Here is a 21,837-nt window from a genome sequence, read left to right as displayed (position 1 = left end):
TGGATTTGGTCTCTGCATGAATTAGTGAGATGTAGCACACAGTAGCACACATTAACCCACAGAGTGAGCTACCTTGCTTGGTCAGGGATTGAACCGGCAACCTTTTGGTTACAAGTCTGAATCCCTAACCAGTAGGCCACAGCAGTCTTGCTGAATGTGTTGTGATATATAACTTATATTTGACATATATTTGTCAAATATATGTCAAGTATATGTCAATGAGCAGCAACATACAGACAATGCCTAGTAGTTCTGCTAATCCACTTAAAAATCTGTGATTTTTGTGACACCTACTGTATGTATGGAAACTGACTTACTTAAGTTCCTATATTGTTGTTCTTTTTTCTCTTTATATGTATATATGAGTCAAGGCAGGTGACCAAATACTTTTGGCAATATAGTGTATATGTTCTCTGACAGCAATCTATTTTGCATCATTCATTAATACACAGGATAAGGTGTTGTATTTCAAGGTAAAAAAACACATCTCACAAATACATGTGGGACTTGCCTGACCTGAGTCCTGACCTCAACCCAACCCAACCCAACCCTCAACCACATTCCTTGTATACACAACTATACTTGGCCGTTTAAAAAAAAAAAAAAAAAAAAATATGCCGTATATGTTTGCATATATTTTAAAACATATTTCACCCTACATTGTAAATATATATATTTCAAAATATACTGTATGTTACAATATATTTTATATATTTCTTTTATATTACAACCTCATTCTCTGAATCAAATTCTCAAATGCCTGAGTACATTTATTGAATTAATCTCCGCTTTTGTAAAACCATAGACTGCTTTCACCTAAGTAGGTGCATTTTACAAAACTCATTAACCTGTTTTGCAAAACTCTAAACACATGTTCATTATAATGCACTTCTTAATTATTGATAACCAAACAACTCAGAAAGTGAACACAATTAGAGCACAGTTGTCCCCATTTGAACACTACCACTCAAAATGTATAACACTTGTGTCTAATGATGTGACAACCAATATACGTCTGTACAGAATTTACAGTAAACAGGAGTTTCAATGAACAGAAACCAGAGACGCATGGGGCAAGTGTGTGTTAGAGGTGGTATACAAGGAAGAGGAGGGGGGCAGGTAGGAGGAAGGGAAGGAAGAGGAAGACAAAGAGTCCCAATACAGTAAATGATGACAGTATGCCTGGCCCAATACAGTACACACATCACAACACATTCAGTAAGACTGCTGTGGCCTACTGGTTAGGGATTCAGACTTGTAACCCCAGGCAAGGTAACTCACTGCTGTGGGTTAATGTGTGCTACATCTCACTAATTCATGCAGAGACCTGCTCTGCACTCATTGGATAGACCAAACCAAACAGAACAAGTCATTGCGCTGTCAGTATCTATCTTGTACACCTGATAGCGAAATGTAAGACAACGAAATATGTAGCAGGGTAGGCTATATGGAAAACATTTCCCCTCCTTCGTTTTTAAAAATAATTCCTTCAACTGTACAAATATGCAATGAACAGCTGGGGAAGTGTGTCGTTAACCCAACGAGGAAACACATTTCAAACAAACGGGAACAACATCACGCAAACATGCTGTTTTAAACTTGGTGAAAGTGAAACTGAAGTTTTCCCACATATCCACGTTGGTCCAAGTGTTCAGAAATAGTTGTGTGAATCCGTGATAAAACCTCAGTTTCCATAGCTAAGTTAAACGAAAGGCCGAACTGCATGAAAAAAATATGCATTCATAGCCATAGCGTTTCTATTGCAATCAAAATCAACCTAAGCCAACACGGTCTCACACCTAAATCGTCGAACGAGGACGCATGCAGCCGTGAACGTCACTGCTGATCATCTGTCAATCATCACGTAAAGCCCGCCCTGACAATTTGATTGGTCCGAACAGACCTCTATTTCGAATAGTAGCAGCCGAACGGAGAAGTGCCAGACCGAAGTTCCCCGCAGAAAAAGGATGTACTGTAGGTGGGGACAGGGACTTGCACAGGAATTTTGAGGGGCAGTTGCTCGGACCTGAAAAAAGGGTACCCCCCCTCCCCCCCAAAAAAAAAAAAAAAAAAACACAACTCATCTCTTGGCCTATCTGCTATATGCCTGATTCTGGTCCACATTTTCCAGGGTCTGGGGGCTTGTGGCTGCTCCACATCTTAGATGTAACGTAGCCTTAGCCTATGAAAAATTGTCATTACTAGGCTAAAATATGAGTCTGATTAATTAATCAATTCGCCTACACAGTGTCATCTTTATGTCATCTTTATCACAGTGCATAGTCTCTGTCTCACCTGCTGGTTGGCTTTTTCGTAGCCAACCCTGCATTGATGTGCTGCCCTTTGCTGCCTACTTGAGTTGTCTCTCCCTCTCCTGATTTTTTTCAGTGATCATTTTTACTTCAATACCCTAGTGATAGGATTTAGGCATTCAACCATTTTGAATGAAATAATGAATGTGATGCATTAGGCTACTTCCATTATTCATTCTTCTTGCTAAAGCGAAATGTGAGAAACAAACTATTATGCCTATACCAAAAAGAATAGTAGGCTAGCCTGCTATGGGACAACGGGCTGCTTGTCTGCTTGCAGGCTGTCTGATTAGGCTAAACGTAGCAAACTCAGCCTGGATTTATGGAGATTGTAATTACAGTGCATGCAAATGCACTGTTCTGTTCTTCCTGGGCATCTTCTTATTATTATTACAGTGCATGCAAATGCACTGTTATGTTCTTCCTAGGCATCTTCTTCTTATTAGAGTGCATGAAAATGCACTCTACTGTTATGCTGTTTATTCTTATTAGAGTGCATGCAAATGCACTCTACTGTTATCCGACATCTTCTTATTATTAGAGTGCATGAAAATGCACTCTACTGTTATCCGATTTATTCTTATTATAGTGCATGAAAATGCACTATACTGTTCTTCCTAGGCTTCTTATTATTCTTCTAACGCACGCAATTCAGATTGAACCGTTTAACGTAGAAACTTCATTCAAACTTTGTTGCGTAGGTCTCGCTTATGCCATGTGTGCTTTGTATTTTTCAACTTTGTAACTTTTATACTTTTTAAACTATGAATTAAAAAACGATTTCCCCATAGATTTAACATTGAGCTATTTCCCCATAGACTTAACATTGCTCATTATGACATCACGGCAGCAATTAGAATCTTACGCCAGGTGGCCAGTCCAGGTGCAGCAGCTCTCTCTCTCTCTCTCTCTCTCAGGCACACTGGCTCTCTTGAGACTACATTTTCTGTTCCCCTGTATCAATTGTATCAACATAAGTCTTCCTAATTCCATCCAACTTTCTATCCATTCATCTTCTTCAAACCATTCACTCATCCACCCATTCTAAACAGTCTGCCTATCAACATCAATTAGACGATCTACATTCAACTTTTAAACAATCTACTCTGTCTCAGGCTTTAAGCAAAGTAAGCAAGCTCTGTCTCTGGCTCTCTTAAGACTAGCCAGTTAAATTGATTACACCTGTATCTGTATCCACTACTCTCAGTAGAAAGCTGTGTCTCTCCACTCTACAAGAATATAAGGCACATTCCATCCAACTTTCTATCCATTCATTTTCTTCAGACCATTCACTCATCCACCCATTAAACTGTCTATCAACATCTATTAAACAATCTGCCTATCAACATCCATTAAACTCTGTCTATCAACATTAATTAGACTATCTACATTCAACTTTTAAATGATTTACTCTGTCTCCGGCTTTAATCATACACTATGGCTCTCTTAAGACTAGCCAGTTAAATTGATTACACCTGTATCAACTACTCTCAGAGAGCTGTATCAGTGTCTCTCTTAACAAGAATATAAGGCACATTCCATCCAACCTTCTATCCATTCATCTTCTTCAGACCATTCACTCATCCACCCATTAAACTGTCAATCAATATCTATTAAACAATCTGCCTATCAACATCCATTAAACATTCTGTCTATCAACATTAATTAGACTATCTACATACAACTTGTAAAGTATTTACTGTGGGTGCCTCTCAAGCAGCGTTTATATGTCCTCCCTCGCTCCTCGATCCTCAATGATCTACATAAAGAAAGATAGAAGAAGGGCTAGACTATCCCATTGTTGCCGCTCCATCATTCTTTATGTAGATCAGTGAGGATCGAGGAGCGAGAGAGGACGCGTAAACGCTATATGCGAGGCACCTTCTGTCTCAGGCTTTAAGCATACAATCTCATTAAGACTACAGATCCTGTTTCACTACTTCCTCTGTCCACAACTGTTTCAAAATAAAGGTCCTCACTGCAATAATACACTATTAAATCATTTAACCATTGTAACTACTCAACTATTTAACTGTTCAACCATTCCAACTGTCAGTTATCAACTATGCCTCCAGTCAACTACACGAAAACTCCATGTACTTAGCAACATAGCAACCATTACAATTAAGCGTTAATGACCGTTTCCATAGCAACCAACATGATTATACTGCAGTAACTTCTTGTTTCCTGATAGTGGCCACCATGGATACCCTAGCAACAAATGTTTCAAAATAAAAGTCCTCACTAGCAAGTTAGCATGGTTAGCATAGTTAGCATTTTTAGCATAACTGCAAAAAAACATCAACTAAGTTAGCTAATCAACCTGGTTAGCATTGTTAGCAATTTTAGCATTGTTAGCATAGTTAGCATTTTTAACATTATTGCTAGAAATCATCAGTTAAGTTAGCTAATCATCCTGGTTAGCATTGTTAGTTTAAGTTAGCATTGTTACCATAGTTAGCATTGCTAGCACAGTTAGCATTTTTAGCATAACTGCTAGAAATCATTAGCTATGTTAGCTAATCAACCTGGTTAGTACTGTGATCATAGTTAGCATAGTTCACATTTTTACCATTACTGCATGAAATCAGTAGCTAAGTTAACCAATCAACCTGGTTATCATTGTTACCATAGTTAACATTTTAACATGAATAGTAATCATTAGTTAAGTTAGAACTGGGAATGTTTCAGCTTTAAACTGTCTACCTTCACACTATCAACTCACTGTAAACTATGCAACCACCATGTTTACCCTAGCTACACCTTAGTAACCATATCTACATTATCTATCTATTTTTGCATTTCATGCACTGGTAATTCCTTGGAATTGCATTTCTAGTTATTTTTATTTTTCCTCTAACGTTTTTGTGCGTTCAATTCAGCTTCAACCATTTAACGTAGAAACTTCATTCAAACTGTGCTGCGTAGGTCTTACTTAGGTGACTTCAGCTTTGTATTTTTCAACTTTGAAAACTTTATCGTTGAATTTATATTAATTTTTTAAGACATTTTTTCTCCCATAGACTTAACATTGGATTATGACATCATAATAGGGCAATTAGAATCTTATGCCAGGTGGCCAGCCCCACCTGCAGCAGCTCTCTCTCTCTCAGGCTTTAAGCATACAATCTCTCTGAAGACTACACATATCCTGTTAAACTGTTTCCTCTGTCCACAACTGTTTCAAAATAAAAGTCCTCACTGCAATAATACACTATTAAATCATTTAACCATTGAAACTACTCAACTATTGAACTGTTCAACCATTCCAACTGTCAGTTATCATCCACTATGCCTCCAGTCAACTACATGAAACCTCCATGTACCTAGCAACCAACATAGCAACCATTAAAATTAAGCGTTTATGACCGTTTCCATAGCAACCAACATGATTTTACTACAGTAATTTCTTTATTCCTGATAGTGGCCACCATAGATACCCTATCAACAAATGTTTCAAAATAAAAGTCCTCACTAGCAAGTTAGCTAGTTAGCATGGTTAGCATTGTTAGCATAGTTAGCATTTTTAGCATAACTGCTAGAAATGGTTAGCTAAGTTAGCTAATCAACCTGGTTAGCATTGTTAGCATAGTTAGCATTGTTAGCATAGTTAGCATTTTTAGCATAACTGTTAGAAATGATAAGCTAAGTTAGCTAATCAGCCTGGTTAGCATTGTTAGCATAGTTAGCATTTTTAGCATAACTGCTAGAAATCATTAGTTCAGTTAGAACTGTAATGTTTAAGCTTTAAACCAGGGCTCTTCAATTAGCGGCCCGCGGGCCGGATCCGGCCCCCGAGATACTTTATAGTGGCCCTTGAAGTGTTGGCTGATGTTATATATGAGCAAATCTTTATGATCGGTAGAGACGTAAATAGCTGGTGGAAAACACGCTAATGGAGGTGCAGTGATAGGCTACACTGCGAGTAGCGCCTAGAAATAATGTTCTGTGTGGTGCGTTGCCGCTGTAGGCTACTTTGTTACTGGATATTATACAAAGAGGTGCCTTGCTTCGTTTTTACGCAGCGTCACCAACATGTTGACGTGCGCCAAATCCAAGCTTTTTTCCTCAAAGCATGAAGCATTTTCGGTGCATGAAATCTCACCGGTAGTGTGCCTCTCCAGTCAAGCAGATCCTCGCGAAAACATTCGCCACTCGTAATGTAGCTATTGGAGCAAATAGGAGTCGGTTTAAAAGTTTAACTTTGGTGGCATCAGTTCTGTTGCATGCTCTCACTCGCTCTGAAGTCCTGCAGCCACTGCACCTCAGCCAATTGCACGTAACGTTTTGACCGAGTTGAACATAAGTTCCATCTTAGCTTAGTTTCAACGTAAATTGCCACTACGTTGGAGTATTATAAGCTACTAACATTTTAACGGGTTGCACCATGGAAATAGTTTCAGTGTGAAACTAATACACATCCATCGCCTTGATGTCAAGTCCACTGTAAGTAACATTGATCTGTGAACACGTTCATCCAATTGAAATGGTGGGAACGTTAAATGTATGTTGAGAAGAGTTACATATGCGACCGATTACGCACATTTAATTCATTTAAACACTGTTTGAAACCTGTTTGTGCCCATTGGAAATTGTATGGACCTAGCAGTTACTGCGCAAAGCTCAGATTCCATTGCTGTTAATGTTATCACAGATTTCATATTAGCCATAGCAATGCAGATCCAGTGTCACCTTCCCAATGCGTACCACTGTGGTAGTCTGGGCCTGTGGCAGAAATATTCCCAAAACACAAATACAACAAAATAATTATGCTTTTACAAAATGCAACATATTAGCAATATAGATCCAGTGTCACCTTCCCAATGTTGGCCTACCACTGTGGTAGTCTGGGCCTGTGGCAGAAATATTCCCAAAACACAAATAACCACCAAAAAACGATATTATCAGAGAATGTCTAATAAGGGACGGGCTCTGATATTATGCATTTACAAAATGCAACATTTGAACACCCATGTTTGTGCTGTTGTAGTTTATTGTATCTACATTTGTACGTAATTACTCATATTTCAAGCGGTATTTCTCCGGCCCCTCAGTTGTGATACTTTTCATGAACTGGCCCCTATTACAAACTAATTGAATAGCCCTGCTTTAAACTGTCTACCTTCACACTATCAGCTTTCTTTAAACTATGCAACCACCATGTTTACCCTAGCTACACCTTAGTAACTATATCTACATTATCTACTGTATCTATACATTTTTGCATTTTCATGCACTCGTAATTTCCCTGGAATTACATTCTCTAGTTTTCGGCGATATTCTTCTAACGCTTTTTGTGCGTTCAATTCAGCTTCAACCGTTCGACGTAGAGACTTCATTCAAACTGCGCTGTGTAGGTCTTACTTAGGTGACTTCAGCTATGTAAATTTCATCTTTGAAAACGTTATCGTTTATTTTATATGAATTTTTAAAAACATTTTTTCTCCCATAGACTTAACATTGGTTTATGACATCACAATGAAGTCGTTAAGCAATTAGAATCTTAAGCCAGGTGTTAAAAGCCACCTGGCAGCAACTCTCTGTCTCAGGCTTTCTGGCTCTCTTAAGAGTACATATCCTGTTCAACTGTTTCCTCTACCCACTACTGTTTCAAAATAAAAGTCCTCACAATTTTTGCATTTTCATGCACTCGTAATTTCCTTGGAATTATATCTCTAGTTATCGATATTATAGTCTTCAGTCACTTTTTGTGCGTTCAATTCAGCTTCAACCGTTCGACGTAGAAACTTCATTCAAACTGCGCTGCGTAGGTCTTACTTAGGTGACTTCAGCTATGTAATTTTCAACTTTGAAAACGTTATCGTTTAATTTATATGAATTTTTAAAAACATTTTTTCTCCCATAGACTTAACATTGGATTATGACATCACAATGAAGTCGTTAAGCAATTAGAATCTTAAGCCAGGTGTTCAAAGCCACCTGGCAGCAACTCTCTGTCTCAGGCTTTCTGGCTCTCTTAAGACTACATATCCTGTTCAACTGTTTCCTCTACCCACAACTGTTTCAAAATAAAAGTCCTCACCATTTTTGCATTTTCATGCACTCGTAATTTCCTTGGAATTATATCTCTAGTTATCGATATTATAGTCTTCAGTCACTTTTTGTGCGTTCAATTCAGCTTCAACCGTTCGACGTAGAAACTTCATTCAAACTGCGCTGCGTAGGTCTTACTTAGGTGACTTCAGCTATGTAATTTTCAACTTTGAAAACGTTATCGTTTAATTTATATGAATTTTTAAAAACATTTTTTCTCCCATAGACTTAACATTGGATTATGACATCACAATGAAGTCGTTAAGCAATTAGAATCTTAAGCCAGGTGTTCAAAGCCACCTGGCAGCAACTCTCTGTCTCAGGCTTTCTGGCTCTCTTAAGACTACATATCCTGTTCAACTGTTTCCTCTACCCACAACTGTTTCAAAATAAAAGTCCTCACCATTTTTGCATTTTCATGCACTCGTAATTTCCTTGGAATTACATCTCTAGTTATTATTATTCTCCTAACCAGGTCCTAATTAGCTTCAACCGTTTAACGTAGAAACTTGGTTCAAACTTTGTTACGTAGGTCTTGAAACTAAGACTAAGTCTATGTATATTTCAGTTCTGTAAACTTGATACTTTTTGAAATATTAGCAAAATATTTTTCCCCATTGACTTTTCATAGACCTCTGAAGCTGCCCTGTTGGCCATATAAGGAGATCCGGGAGTTAATTGAAGCCAACTGCCCATATATTGCAAGCTTTTTTGTAGGCGAACTTCAGAGGTCTATCGCACTGCACTGCTGATTAAGCTGATTTGCACCTGCAGCTGCTCAAGGCCCTATCAAGTTTAATTGACAGCCAGTTAAATTGAACCTGCATTATCAGCTCTCTCTGTCTACCCATTCACTCATATACACACACACACACACACACACACACACACACACACACACACACACACACACACACACACACACACACACACACACACACACACACACACACACACACACACACACACACACACCTGACTGCAGCACTTCATATATACCACACTTCTCCATGCACTCCACAACATTCTCACCTTAACCCAACTCTCCCATTTCACTGCATCATAGAAAGCCATGCTCCTTACATCCACTTACATCCACTCACACACGCACGCACGCACACTCACACGCACTCACACTCAGAGGTGGAAAAGTCAAGCTTCAGAGAGTAAAAGTCCAATCACGTATTGGTTCTATCTGTGCACTTAAAGGGACACTTCACCGATTAGCATTAAGCTTTGTATCTTTAGAAAACCAGTCATGTTTTTGAATGGTTGTGCATCATTCCCTCAGTTTGCCTTGAGATGGGAGAAATACGGATTTCAATGAAACTTATGAATTGGACTTCCTGCTTTCAATGATGTAAAATGATGATTTTTACATCATTGAAAGCAGGAAGTCCAACATTGAAATCCATATTTCTCCCATCTCAAGGCAAACTGAGGGAATGATGCACGACCATTCAAAAACATGACTGGTTTTCTAAAGATACAAAGCTTAATGCTAATCGGTGAAGTGTCCCTTTAAACACAGGTGATCTCACCAATTAGCTGCTCTGCCTGGCTGAAGAGTTACTAATGAGTATCAGCTGGTTGGTTGGACTTTTCCACCTCTGCCCCTAAGCCACATACATACAACACACTGCCCCCCCCCTTCCCTCACCTTCCTCTGTCCACAACTGTTTGTACATTTAAGTTTGTTTCACATTTTATCTTATGTCTTGCTTTTGCATGCACTGGTAATTTCCTCGAAATTACGTTTTCTAGTTAATATCATACAACTTCATGATGATTATTGTTCGTTTGTTATACATCACAAACTAACCTTTTCCGACAACGTTGAGGAGGCAGTCGGTCTCACCAGACAACCGCGACAATATCTTTCGTCGAGGGCCGCGATAGACTGTCATGCAGGCTCAACTCAGTTGCCGGTCGCGTGAAGCGCTGCAACAGTAGCCTATACGAAACAGAATTTGCCCTCCTTCTGACTTTCGCTCTCGGTGCCCCAATGGAAGTGAATGAGGCTACTTTTACTTTGCGATTTTTAAAAAATCTAGGCCCACGTGAAATTCTGCATCCATTGTAGCCTACGATTTATTATTATTGTTTGCCCTCGGAAGGGCAACATGAGTCGAGAAGGGCATATGGGCAGTTGCCCGAGCAACCTAAGCAACCCCCCTGTGCACGTCCCTGGGTGGGGATAAACTTCGGTCTGGCATTCAGGCTAATATATTTCACCCTATATTTAAATGTATTTAAAAATATATTTCACCCTATATTCAAATGTATTTTCACCCTATATTCAAATGTATTTTCACCCTATATTTAAATGTATTTTAAAATATATGTCACCATTTATTTTAATACATTTTCACCCTATATTTACATGTATGTAGAAATATATTTCAAAATGTATTTCAAAAATATATTTCAAAAATGTATTTCAAAATATATTTCAAAAATGTATTTCAAATTATATTTCAAAAATATATTTCAAAAATGTATTTCAAAAATGTATTTCAAAATATATTTCACCCTATATTTGAATGTGTTTTCAACTTATATTATAAATGTATTTAGAAATATATTTAAAAATATATTCTGACATATATTAACATACATTCTTGACAATATATGCCCAATATATTTATTTTGTGTATGGGTACAGCGGTATGCAATTAAACATATTTCACCTGTTAAAAATCGCAAATATATGTCAAATATATGTCAAATATAAGTGAATTTATATCACAATATATTTCAAATATATTTCAGAATATGTTGTTATAAGCTGTCTGAAAGACAAATATATTGTAATATATTCAACATATATTTCATACACCCAAAAATATATTAAAATATATTTCTTTTGTGTATGGGATATATCGGCAATCGGGCAAAATGAGCTTGTAGATCGCCATATCGGATATCGGCTAAAATTCAATATCGTGCATCCCTACTATAGAGCTAGCACCGGCATAAGATAGAGCCCAAAATCGCAAACAGTGGATTAGTTTTAAGATTAAATTAGATTAAAGGCAACACATATAAACACATACCACGCACCGTCTGTTCATTAATTTACAGTATATGGGACATCTACAGAGGTGCACGAGAATGCAGCGGGAAAACAAACAAGCTCAAGCTGACACAGCATAGTGTCTTTCAGAAGCGCAGCAGTCACCCTGAAGATGAATGTGAGCATGTAATGGTTGTTTGGAATCTTCTAATATTTTGGAGATCATTTCTGTTATTATCATAGGATGACGAGAATGGCCTGCGTGGATCCAATGGCTGGACGTGGCACGAGGGGCTGTCGCTCCCTCTGTTTCATCTTCATCTGTGCCTTTGCCCTGGTAGCGCTGGTGCAGCAGATCCTTCATGCGAAGAACCACATCAAAATGTATGAACAGCCTTCTGTGAGCAGTTGTAAAAAGTTACTTTATACTTTCCCCCCCCTTATTGTAATTTTGTTTGCTAATTATGTGTCTGTGTCACAGTTTGGGTTTTTGTCTTTCTGTGTGTCTGGTGTTTCTGGGTCTTGGTTTTGGGTCTTTTGGTTTGTAGAGGGTTTTGTTCACTTCCTGCTTTCCTTGTTTTCCTCAGCATGTGTGAAAAATATAGATGCCACAACAAAGGTTAAAGCATACACTGACTAACCTTAAAGATATTGTGTAAGATGCTTGTGAAAGAAGGATCTGCAATTTTCAACTGACAAAAACGTAAAAATTCCCAAGTTCACATTAAAAGTTGTTGGACATGAAAGTGTTCCCAGGTTGTAGTGCAGTAGGCCTAATAGGCAGAAACAAATCTTGGTTGTGAGGTCTCTGTTAGGCCTAAATGACGATTTTTTTTTAGCTTTATTTGTTCTGAAAATATGATGATGAGGACCCGAACGAATGGCCTTCATATCCTTGTCAAACAACGTTGAAACTGCATCTTAAACAGCACAATTTTCAAAATTTCCCGGGGGAGAAACCCCTGTACCCCAAAGAAAGAAAAAACTGGTCTTTACACTAGTGACGCTCCTGGTCGGCGATATGCAACAAGTGTAGGCTATTTGTCAGTGGATTAAAAAAACGACGCGAAGGAGTCAATGTAACAGGCTATGGTTCTCGAACTCGCATTTATATCAGAGACGAACTTTGGAGTCAGCAGCCATCAACATGGTCAAAGACATAAAGTCTGCTTCTGCTTCCCCCATCCATACATAGTTAATTAAAGAAGCTTCCCCTAGTATTTTGTTGATTTTTGCATTTGCAATTGCCGTTGCGTGGTCATGTGTGTGTGCGTGCATGTGTGTACGTTATCTGGTTATCTGTGCTGCTGTTCCTGTTGGGTGCATTGAATAGCCTCAGGACTGGGTGTCATGAAACGAAGGCGGATGAAGTTAATTGTTGTATCCTGGGCTACCTTCTCATCATGATTTCTTAGCCATTTGTAAGCCAAGTTTTTTTCCTTCCTTATTTTTCGGGCCGGGGGGGGTGGGGGGGTGGGGGGGGGGGGGGGGGGGGGTGGGTGGGAGCAGCAACACCTGTCTGTATCACAGCAACAGCTTAGCTACACCAACAAAATTATCCTGGCGCCGCCCATGCAGATAACCCAGCAAAATGAGATTGGCAGATAACAGACCGCTGGTGGCATGCTGCCGGTGGCATGCAGAGGCGGACATCTCGACGACTGGAGGCAGATTGCGCGGTTTGTGATTTTTTAAAAGTGAAAGTAGGCTTAGGCTTAACGAATTCTGGGGCACGGGTATAAGTAAATTGATATGGATCTTAAATGATCAACTTGAAATACAGTCATATTCTTGTGGATGTGTGAAAATATGCATAGGTCTATTTTATTTTTACATTTGTATGTGGCTATTTTAAAACCGACTTTAGACCTGTGTTTCCCTTTTGTCCAACCTGGTATTTGAGGACTGGGGTGGTGTGTGATGATTAGGTGCTGCGTTGTGTGCTGGCAGCCATTTCCAGTCTATGTCCTCCCGAGTACTATGGCTAGGGAAGAACTTTGATAAATAGTTCACAAACCCTAACAGCCTCTAAAGTGACTTGACGTCTGTTGGTGTCTGCTTGTTCTGCACTGCTGTAATCTTGTCAGGATCTGGACGCAGGCCTTCTGATGACCCATATACAGTGGGGAGAACATGTAATGTATTTGATACCATGCTAAAGTTGCCTAAAAAGAGGAATATAAAATCATTATTTGACTATTGATCATAATGCCTTAATTAAAAAAACGAGTAAAAATCAAACCGCTAAGGACACTAATTTTCTTTGTCATTGAAGAATGTATCGTAAATAAATAAATGTTCTTCCTTAAATGCTAGGGGAAAGGAAGTATTTGACCCCTATGTTAAATTCCCATAGGAGCAGAAGGATTTTTATGTCATCCGCGATTACACTAACACCTTTTAAGCCCTGAAGTGCTTTGTGTTGTCGTCTCTGATATTCCTCCGCAGCTGTTTTTGTGCCGAATGGCATTCTAACCCATCTGTATCATCCTTCTGGGGTCCAGAATGTGGTCAAATAACTGCATGCTTGATCTAGTCGCACTTTCCAATAGCCATTTTTTGCATCTAATACTGAGAATATCTTGCTAAGTCTGGCAGTATTTCTTCTACTGTGGGCACCTGGTAGTGTGACCTCAATAGGGCCTTGTTCAGTGGACCCAGGCCAGGCATACGTAGCTTTCTTCTCCATCACCACCATGTTGCTAATCCAGGGAGTCGGCTCTGTCACCTTGGCTATGATCCCTTACAAGTTACTTACCTTGCTACATTTTGTACTCAGGAAGCTTTTGTGTAGTTAAGCTTTATTTAATATAGACTAACTGGTAGCTTAGATCACTGCATTTTCTAAGTAGCTTGCCCATCACTGTAAAATATCTTCATGCATAGCAACATGTGGAGTCCATCATGACAGAATACTCAAGCCATAGATGAAGATTATACCAGTTTGGCCTGAAACTCTGTCTTTGTCCCCCATCAAAGTGGTTGGGAATATATTCAAGATGGGCTGTGCTGGATCATTCTTGGACTTGCTGATATCTGTAGAAAGATATACAGTAAACATAGGGCACAACTACTAGATTTATTTACTTGCATGAATATCTGCATGTATTGCAAAATGTGAGCCAAGTATTTACTTAAGAAAAGAAACATTAGAGCCGTATTGTCACAAAAAGTAGTTTACAGCAGAAAGCACCATTTTAAGGGCACACAGTAGGTCTACAATGAAACTGTAATTCCTCCTCACCCTCTGAAATGTCCCTCTCTGTCAGAGCCCTCACTACTTTCATCACATGCCCTCTCTCCAGCTTCCACTGACACCTCTGGTTCTCCCTCTTCCTGCTCCTCAACTCTCTCAATACCTTGATTTGTTTCTCTCACTGCTGTTTATCTCACTTTCTTGTTTACTGGGGCAAGAAAAGACACTATGCCCCTTCCTCGCATCAAGATAACTATTAGAAGAAAAAAAACATAGGGGCACGGCACGCATTACATTTCGTTGACTAGCCACCCCTCCCTTAACACGGGCAGATAACCAGTTGATTACTTTACTAAAATGTATCTATAGCAATGCAACAGAAGTCACGTGGTTCACAACACTAGACCTAGCAAGGATATACTGACATTTGGATATTCGCATCTGCTTCAATGAGTTTTCTTAGATATAATTAAGTTTCTAAACATATTGAGACCACACATTTACCAACTAGATTTCATTATAAGTGTGAGGAACTAAGGTAACACGGTCATATGCAAGAACAACAAGTAACTTACGAGATGAAATCGTTTTGCTTACCTTCGACTCTTGCAACATGAGAAATCGTAGCTCCTCTCTTAACTTCAAGAGTTGCTGAGCTCTGGGAGGGAGGGGGTGGGGGGGGGGGGCGAGGGATATGGCTACAGTGGCACGGGCCTCTCTAGGTCCCTAGGCCTCCATGTAGAACCGCTATTGACCCCATGACTACGGCCTGGTCTGTGTGTGTATGTGTGTGTGTCAATGGTTTTAAAGAAGGAATAAACTGACTGAACTTTCCCATTACCCCAACGCTCTAGCCAACTGCACGGAGATGAGGCAAGCAACGGTAGCGGATTGAACCTGCCAAACAACTCTCCACTGATGCCTGCCAGGTATAGGAGGAGAAAGTACCGACTTCACTCATCTATGCCAGACACCCTCATACAGGAAGAAAATAAGAAAGGAAGACACAATACAGAGAGAGAGAGAGAGAGGGTAGCTGATTGGATTTGCATTGGCAAAGTTATCCACCTCATTCTTGAAACTGGAAATCCATCCATTTTCATCTTCAATTCATTCTGTTTACATTATATCTTAGTGCAGTCTCAACAGATGAGCAGTTAAAGGAATACTGTAGCTTATTGACTGCCTCCCCCAGAGTTAGATAAGACAATACATGCTCTTCTCGTCTCTGTGCATGCAGTAACTCAGCCTGAAACACCCACCGTTAGCATAGCTTAGCATAGCGCAGCAGTGGTTTCCCAGAATGAGAATGTAGTTCCAAGCATGTATCATCTTAGAAAATCACAATGTTGCATTTTACATTGAAATATATACTGTACATATTGTACACAAGTTTTCTAGTCACAACATGATGATGCGGCTTATTTTAAGATCCATGTTTAAAGCAACACTAAAGCACTTTTCCTCACACACACACTATTTGTTTATCCAGCAAATACCAGACAAGGTAGAGTATGTTGCATGATTTTGTGAAAGTATGATGTATTGCAACATCAAAGCAAGTCAAATTTGTAGTTTCTTATGTCTCATTTCATCGAACTACAGGTACGCTACCCGAACTGGTAAAGTTACATAGTGCGGTTATAGCCGATAGAGGGCCGCGAAGTGAATGCAGAAGTGCTGTTTACCCTGTTACGAGTTGATGAACCGCTGAAATAATTTTGGAAACATTATTTTAAGGTACGAAAAACTCTTTAGTGTTGCTTTAATGTATGAGGCTTTACCCAGTCAAACTGCATCAGGGGCACCTGAAGGAATGTACTGTATGTATATTAAGCTATGCACACTCATTTCCCATGCTCGCACGCAACCAAACATTCAAAGTTTATATTTCTCTGTTTAAATTTTACGTTTGTGCACTAGTCAAGTCAAGTCACTTTATTTATATAGCACATTATATTATATAGTTAGCTAAAAAGTAGTCTACATAGTAGCCCACTGGTCAGCCAGCTCCGGAGGACGGCCCGGGTGCCGGACAGAGCGACGGAACCGCTCGGGAGGGCGGCCAGGGTGCCGCAGGGCAGAATGTCGGGTTGGCTCGGGAGTCAGGGGCGCTGGGGAGTGCGGGGACTCGGGAGTCAGAGGCACTGGAGAGCGCGGGGCTGGAACTGGCGGAGCAGAGCGTGGGGCTGGAACCGGCGGCACTGGAGGGATTTTTAGGGAACAGAAGGTATATGGACTAAATCTTATGGTAGTAAATGTTCTAGCGGCCACTCAGGCACGTCATGGGCCAGTTCAAATACAACATCAGGCCGGTCGGCCTGGCGGGGAAATGTCCCGAATCTCCCGATTACCACCCCGCCCCTGGACAAGAAACACAGTTTTTCGGTTTTCATCCTATACATGGTGACGCGAGAGTGGAGCTAAAATGATTTTGTATTTTTAACCCATTTTCATGTAAAGTGCCCCTAAGCTAAAAGGCACATACTGTACAGGTGCCCTCTGGTTACCGATACAAAACTTTTGAAGACACAGCGATGGAGATAAATGTAAAACACAGTACTAGCAGATTAAACCAGAGGCACTGATGACAACAGAGAGTAGGCCTAAGTCACGTGACTTATTTGTCTAACATGAGTTTAAAACCGTGTTAAACTCTAATTACAGATTTCAATGTTGGACTTCCTGCTTTCAATGATGCAAAAATCATCATTTTACATCAATGAAAGCAGGAAGTCCTATTCATGGGTTTCATTGAAATCAGTATTTCTCCCATCTCAAGGCAAACTGAGGGAATGATGCACGACCATTCAAAAACATGACTGGTTTTCTAAACATACAAAGCTTAATGCTAATCGGTGAAGTGTCCTTTTAACCGGGAACTACATGCAGTGAGGCAAGTGGCCCTCCAGAACCGGTTTTGCCTGGATGTGATCTTGGCTAGCAAGGGGGTGCTTGTGCTCTTATTGGGCAGGAATGTTGTACATACTGTACTGTACGTGCCCGACACAAACGGTAATGTCACAGATTACATCAGGGATATCTATGCTAATGTAAACCAACTCAAGCGGGATACTAAAGGCTGTCGCCCACCGGACACGTAGGCTACGCGGCGCGCCGCGACAATAAAACAATTAGAACTCCATTGTTTTCAATGGAGCAAAGCCCACTGGAAACGTCGGCCTCACAGCAGCCGCACAGAGATAGAAAACTATTCTAAAATCCTGCGCGTCAAGCCCAGACCGCTGAACACCGCTGAACGGCGTGTCCGGTGGGCGCCGGGCTTAATGCGTGGTTTCTTGGAAACTAGTTAAGTAGCTGGGGTGGGCTGTTGTTTGCTAAGATTGTTCGATTCATGACGTTCCCCTGCTCCTTCCCCATCTCAGTCATTTACTTGTCTGGCCGACTGGTGTTGTGCGTCATGAAGTGTGCCACCACTACCACTGCTAGATTGGCCCCTATTAAGTCCGGCGCCCACCAGAAGCGGCGTTCAGCGGTGTTCGGCGGTCTGGGCTTGCCGCGCAGGATTTTAGAATAGTTTTCTATCTCTGTGCGGCTGCTGCGCGGCAGACGTTTCCAGTGGGCGATGCTCCATTGAAAACAATGGAATTCTATTTTTTTTTCGTGGCGCGGCGCGCCGCGTACGCTTCTGGTGGGCGTTGGACTTTAGAGTCCTTCCCCCTAATCCCCTAGTTGACCCACCAGCGTGGCGGTGATTTTCTTTCTTTTGCCCTTTAGAATGTACAGTAAGATAATCACCGGTAACAAAATACATTTTTATGTTTTTCTTTCAAGGTGCCTGCATTCTTTTTCTTTTCTTCAGAGTGCTTGATAAGTAATGCTGTGTTTGTTATCTGAGTACATCAGACCTGTTTATCGTTGTGTGATCTATGCAAAAATCTGTGTTTTTTGATTACAAGGGGGGACTCTGGGGTATTCACTGTATAAATGTGTTCATATGTTTCTCCTGGATAGAATATTTGTGGTAAGGTGTACCCGCGTTGTACATGACTTTCTCTGGCTCCAGAAAGGCTGACATTAAGTATGGCATTTACTGTAGGCCTGTTTACCACAAGGCCTTGTAGCTCGGGAGCATCAGTGATAACATGGGTTGAAGGAGATAGCAGCTGGAGCTGTGTGTCTGGATTTTGCCATCTGATCAGAGCGGGTTTTGTACAAGGGTTGCCACCTTTCACGTTGGCATGATTCATGTTAGAATGGTTTCATAATTACTGCAAATGATCAGACTTGTGAAGCATGCACCCACAATACCTTTGCGGCTACGCGGATCAGTAGCCTAAGGCGCATTTTATGGTTCTTCTCCCATGTTTTTACATGAAACCCCACTTTCCCTGACCCTATGAATGCATATGCATGTGACAGCTCAGCTCCCACCACAGGCAGTCTGCGCTTTTACCTCAGTGCGGCCTGTTTGCACATATCTCAACAATTTTTTACACACACGTTGTGAAACAAATACGCCTGAAGTGGGCACAAAAGCGTTAGTACATCTGGCCCTGACTAACCAACTGACTGTTCGTGTCTACTTACAAAATAAAAACAGGCAGAAGATCGGATGGCCCTTGATTAAGGCTGCGTTCAGACTGCCAGCCAAAATCCGATTTTTAGCCCATTCAGATTTGAATCGGATGTCACTTTTGAAGTCTGAACAGTGACAGGTCACATGAAATCCGATTTTTGCGAAACGGTTCCAAACCACATCCAGGAGGTAGTTTCATATCGCTTTCGTATCGGATATGGACAGATGTGTCCCAGTCTGAACAGCTCCCAACACTCAGATCGGATTTGACAGTCCGTGACGTGACTTTACGCGCTTTACGTGCGTGGCCGCCCACCTATTTCGAGTTGTGGAGCAACATTATGGCTATGTCTTTTGACCATGTTATATTAAACGTGACTTAACAATACTCAATGCTAAATAGTGCATTATACAGTCTCTGCTCTGTTTCTATGGAAGTTGCAAGAATGCACATTGTTCTATTAAATGCCGTTAAATAATTAAATAGCCTTCCAACAGTTTGAAGCGGAGCTTGCCACCGATTAGTTTCGGTTTCTGTCACACAAATGCGCACTTGCATGCATGCATTTAATGAACACTCACCTAGTTGTATTGTTCTATATTTGATCACATCAAATTAGCAAGTATTTCCTCCTGATGGCAGAAACGTTTGTTTTCGTTGCTACAGCAACCTGTCAGATCTGTTACTAATGTGACCCAGTCTGAACAGAGCCATATCCGATTTGGACACTTGCTAAAGGCAGTGTGAACAGTCAGCCCTAAAAATCGGATATGAGATGGAATTAGATTTGAATCAGATTCGTCTGCTGTCTGAACGCAGCCTAAGAGTTTTATTTCTGGCAGGTTTCTGGAGACCTCCCATGGAGTTTTCGAGTTCAATTCCACATCATGTCAAATGCTGAGGAAGGAAATCCTGGATGTGAAGGTCCTCAGGTATGTTAGTATCATGCAAACACACACAATCCCACAATTGATGTGCCATGATAGAAATGTCCACATACACAACATACGCAGCACACACAAACATAGTTTGAAAGTCCTGTCCTACACTTGTTTTCTGTCATACGTTTGTTTAGTAAGTGAGCACTAACATGAGCATGTTTTTGTTCCATATTTAAATTATTCTTAGGGTGAATACTTCAGAGTTGTTTCAGAAATGGAGAAATATGCAGCTGTGCAAGTGGGAGCAGAACAAGGAAGAGACCATCAACTTCATGTCAGTGACACACACACACACACACACACACACACATATAGAGATAAACCGCTTTTCCATATGGTTCATCATACCCTAACTTATGTGACCCTCTGTTGTTGTTGTTGTGTGTGTGTGTGTGTGTGTGTGTGAACTAGGATGTCTGTGTCTCAGTGCTGTAATGCATCCTCCTTCCTGTTCACCACTAAGCGCAATACGCCATTAGGCACGAAGCTGGGCTATGAGGTTGGCGGAACCCTGAACATCAACCCTGAGATATTTGGCATGTTCCCTGATGTGAGTCATCAGACACACGCACTCACACATGCGTATGTTCACACACACACACACACACACACACACACACACACACATACACACACACATACACACACACACTTCACTTCTCTCTCTGTGTCTGGCATGTTCGAACAAACAATAGTGTAGAAGCGGGTGCGCACATCTGAGTATTTTAAAGTAGGTGCTGGACTCAAAAAAGGCAACAGTAAAAGGACAAAAAACTCCGCACACTAAGGCTCCAATATTATTTCTTTCTCTTATTCACCACATGTGACGTTTCGGGCCAACCGCCCTTCCTCAGACATAAGACAGGTATCTAGCAGCCCATACTTATATACTAATTATACTGATTGAACACCTGACATCACATGATGCAGGTGATTAAAGTGACGAGTGCAAAGTGCTTAAAGTGCTAGTGTGCAAAAAAGCCAGTATACAGCATAGTATGTTCGAACAAACAACCAGATGAAAATGTGTGTGTCTGGTCCACATGGAGTAATTTTGCTGTAAATGTGTGTCTGTGTGTTCACAGGACATGCCCTATTCAAGATCAGCGTTTAAGCGCTGTGCTGTTGTTGGGAATGGAGGCATCAGCACAAACAGCAAATGTGGAAAAGAGATAGACTCAGCTGACTTTGTCTTCCGGTAATAATGCAGCATTTAAATTGAATATATACAGCATATATCACAATATTAAAAAGAATAGAAAGAATAGAATATATACTTTTTTGATCCCGTGAGGGAAATTCGTTTCTCTGCATTTAACCTAATGTAACCGAATTAGTGAGCACACACAGCACACACACAGTGAGGTGAATCACACACTAACCCAGAGCAGTGAGCTGCCTGCCCAACCAGCGATGCGCAGGGAGTAGTGAGGTGTTAGGTGCCTTGCTCAAGGGCACTTCAGTCATGGTGGACTGGTCGGGGATCGAACCGGCAACCCTCCGGTTACAAGCCTGTGCATCAGGTAGTGTCACTTTAGCCCTGTGTTGTCCCTGGGTAGGCATTTTGCCGGGGGAAAAAGATGCACTATTGATAAGTAAAGTACAGGTACGTGGAAAATGTGCTTAAGTACAGTAACCAATTATTTGCTTACCTGTAAGTACAGTAACCTAGGCCAGGGGTTCCCAAACTTTCCCATGACAAGGCCCCCCAAATACCACTAGATTGTGGCCAAGGCCCCCCTTTTGCATGATGTTGTATTTAACCCATCAACGATAC

At 40.7% G+C, this 21,837-nt stretch overlaps 1 protein-coding gene across 1 annotated transcript in view; it reads left to right on the top strand.

Moving 5' to 3' along the window:
* The window catches only part of LOC134100879 (alpha-2,8-sialyltransferase 8E-like), a 40,400-nt gene that overhangs the window by 3,922 nt on the left and 14,641 nt on the right, over window positions 1–21,837 (top strand). Inside the window, exons 2-7 of the mRNA XM_062554356.1 lie at window positions 11,626–11,766; window positions 15,433–15,507; window positions 19,962–20,051; window positions 20,248–20,334; window positions 20,472–20,610; window positions 21,146–21,258. Of these exons, the coding sequence (XP_062410340.1) occupies window positions 11,627–11,766; window positions 15,433–15,507; window positions 19,962–20,051; window positions 20,248–20,334; window positions 20,472–20,610; window positions 21,146–21,258 (644 nt within the window). The 5' untranslated portion in view covers window position 11,626. The remainder of the gene's footprint in view (window positions 1–11,625; window positions 11,767–15,432; window positions 15,508–19,961; window positions 20,052–20,247; window positions 20,335–20,471; window positions 20,611–21,145; window positions 21,259–21,837) is intronic.

The sequence above is a fragment of the Sardina pilchardus genome, chromosome 14 (assembly GCF_963854185.1).
Source record: "Sardina pilchardus chromosome 14, fSarPil1.1, whole genome shotgun sequence".
NCBI classification, from domain to species: domain Eukaryota; kingdom Metazoa; phylum Chordata; class Actinopteri; order Clupeiformes; family Clupeidae; genus Sardina; species Sardina pilchardus.
The sequence above is the reverse complement of the archived record's forward strand: the minus strand, read 5'-3'. Positions and strand labels throughout refer to the sequence as shown.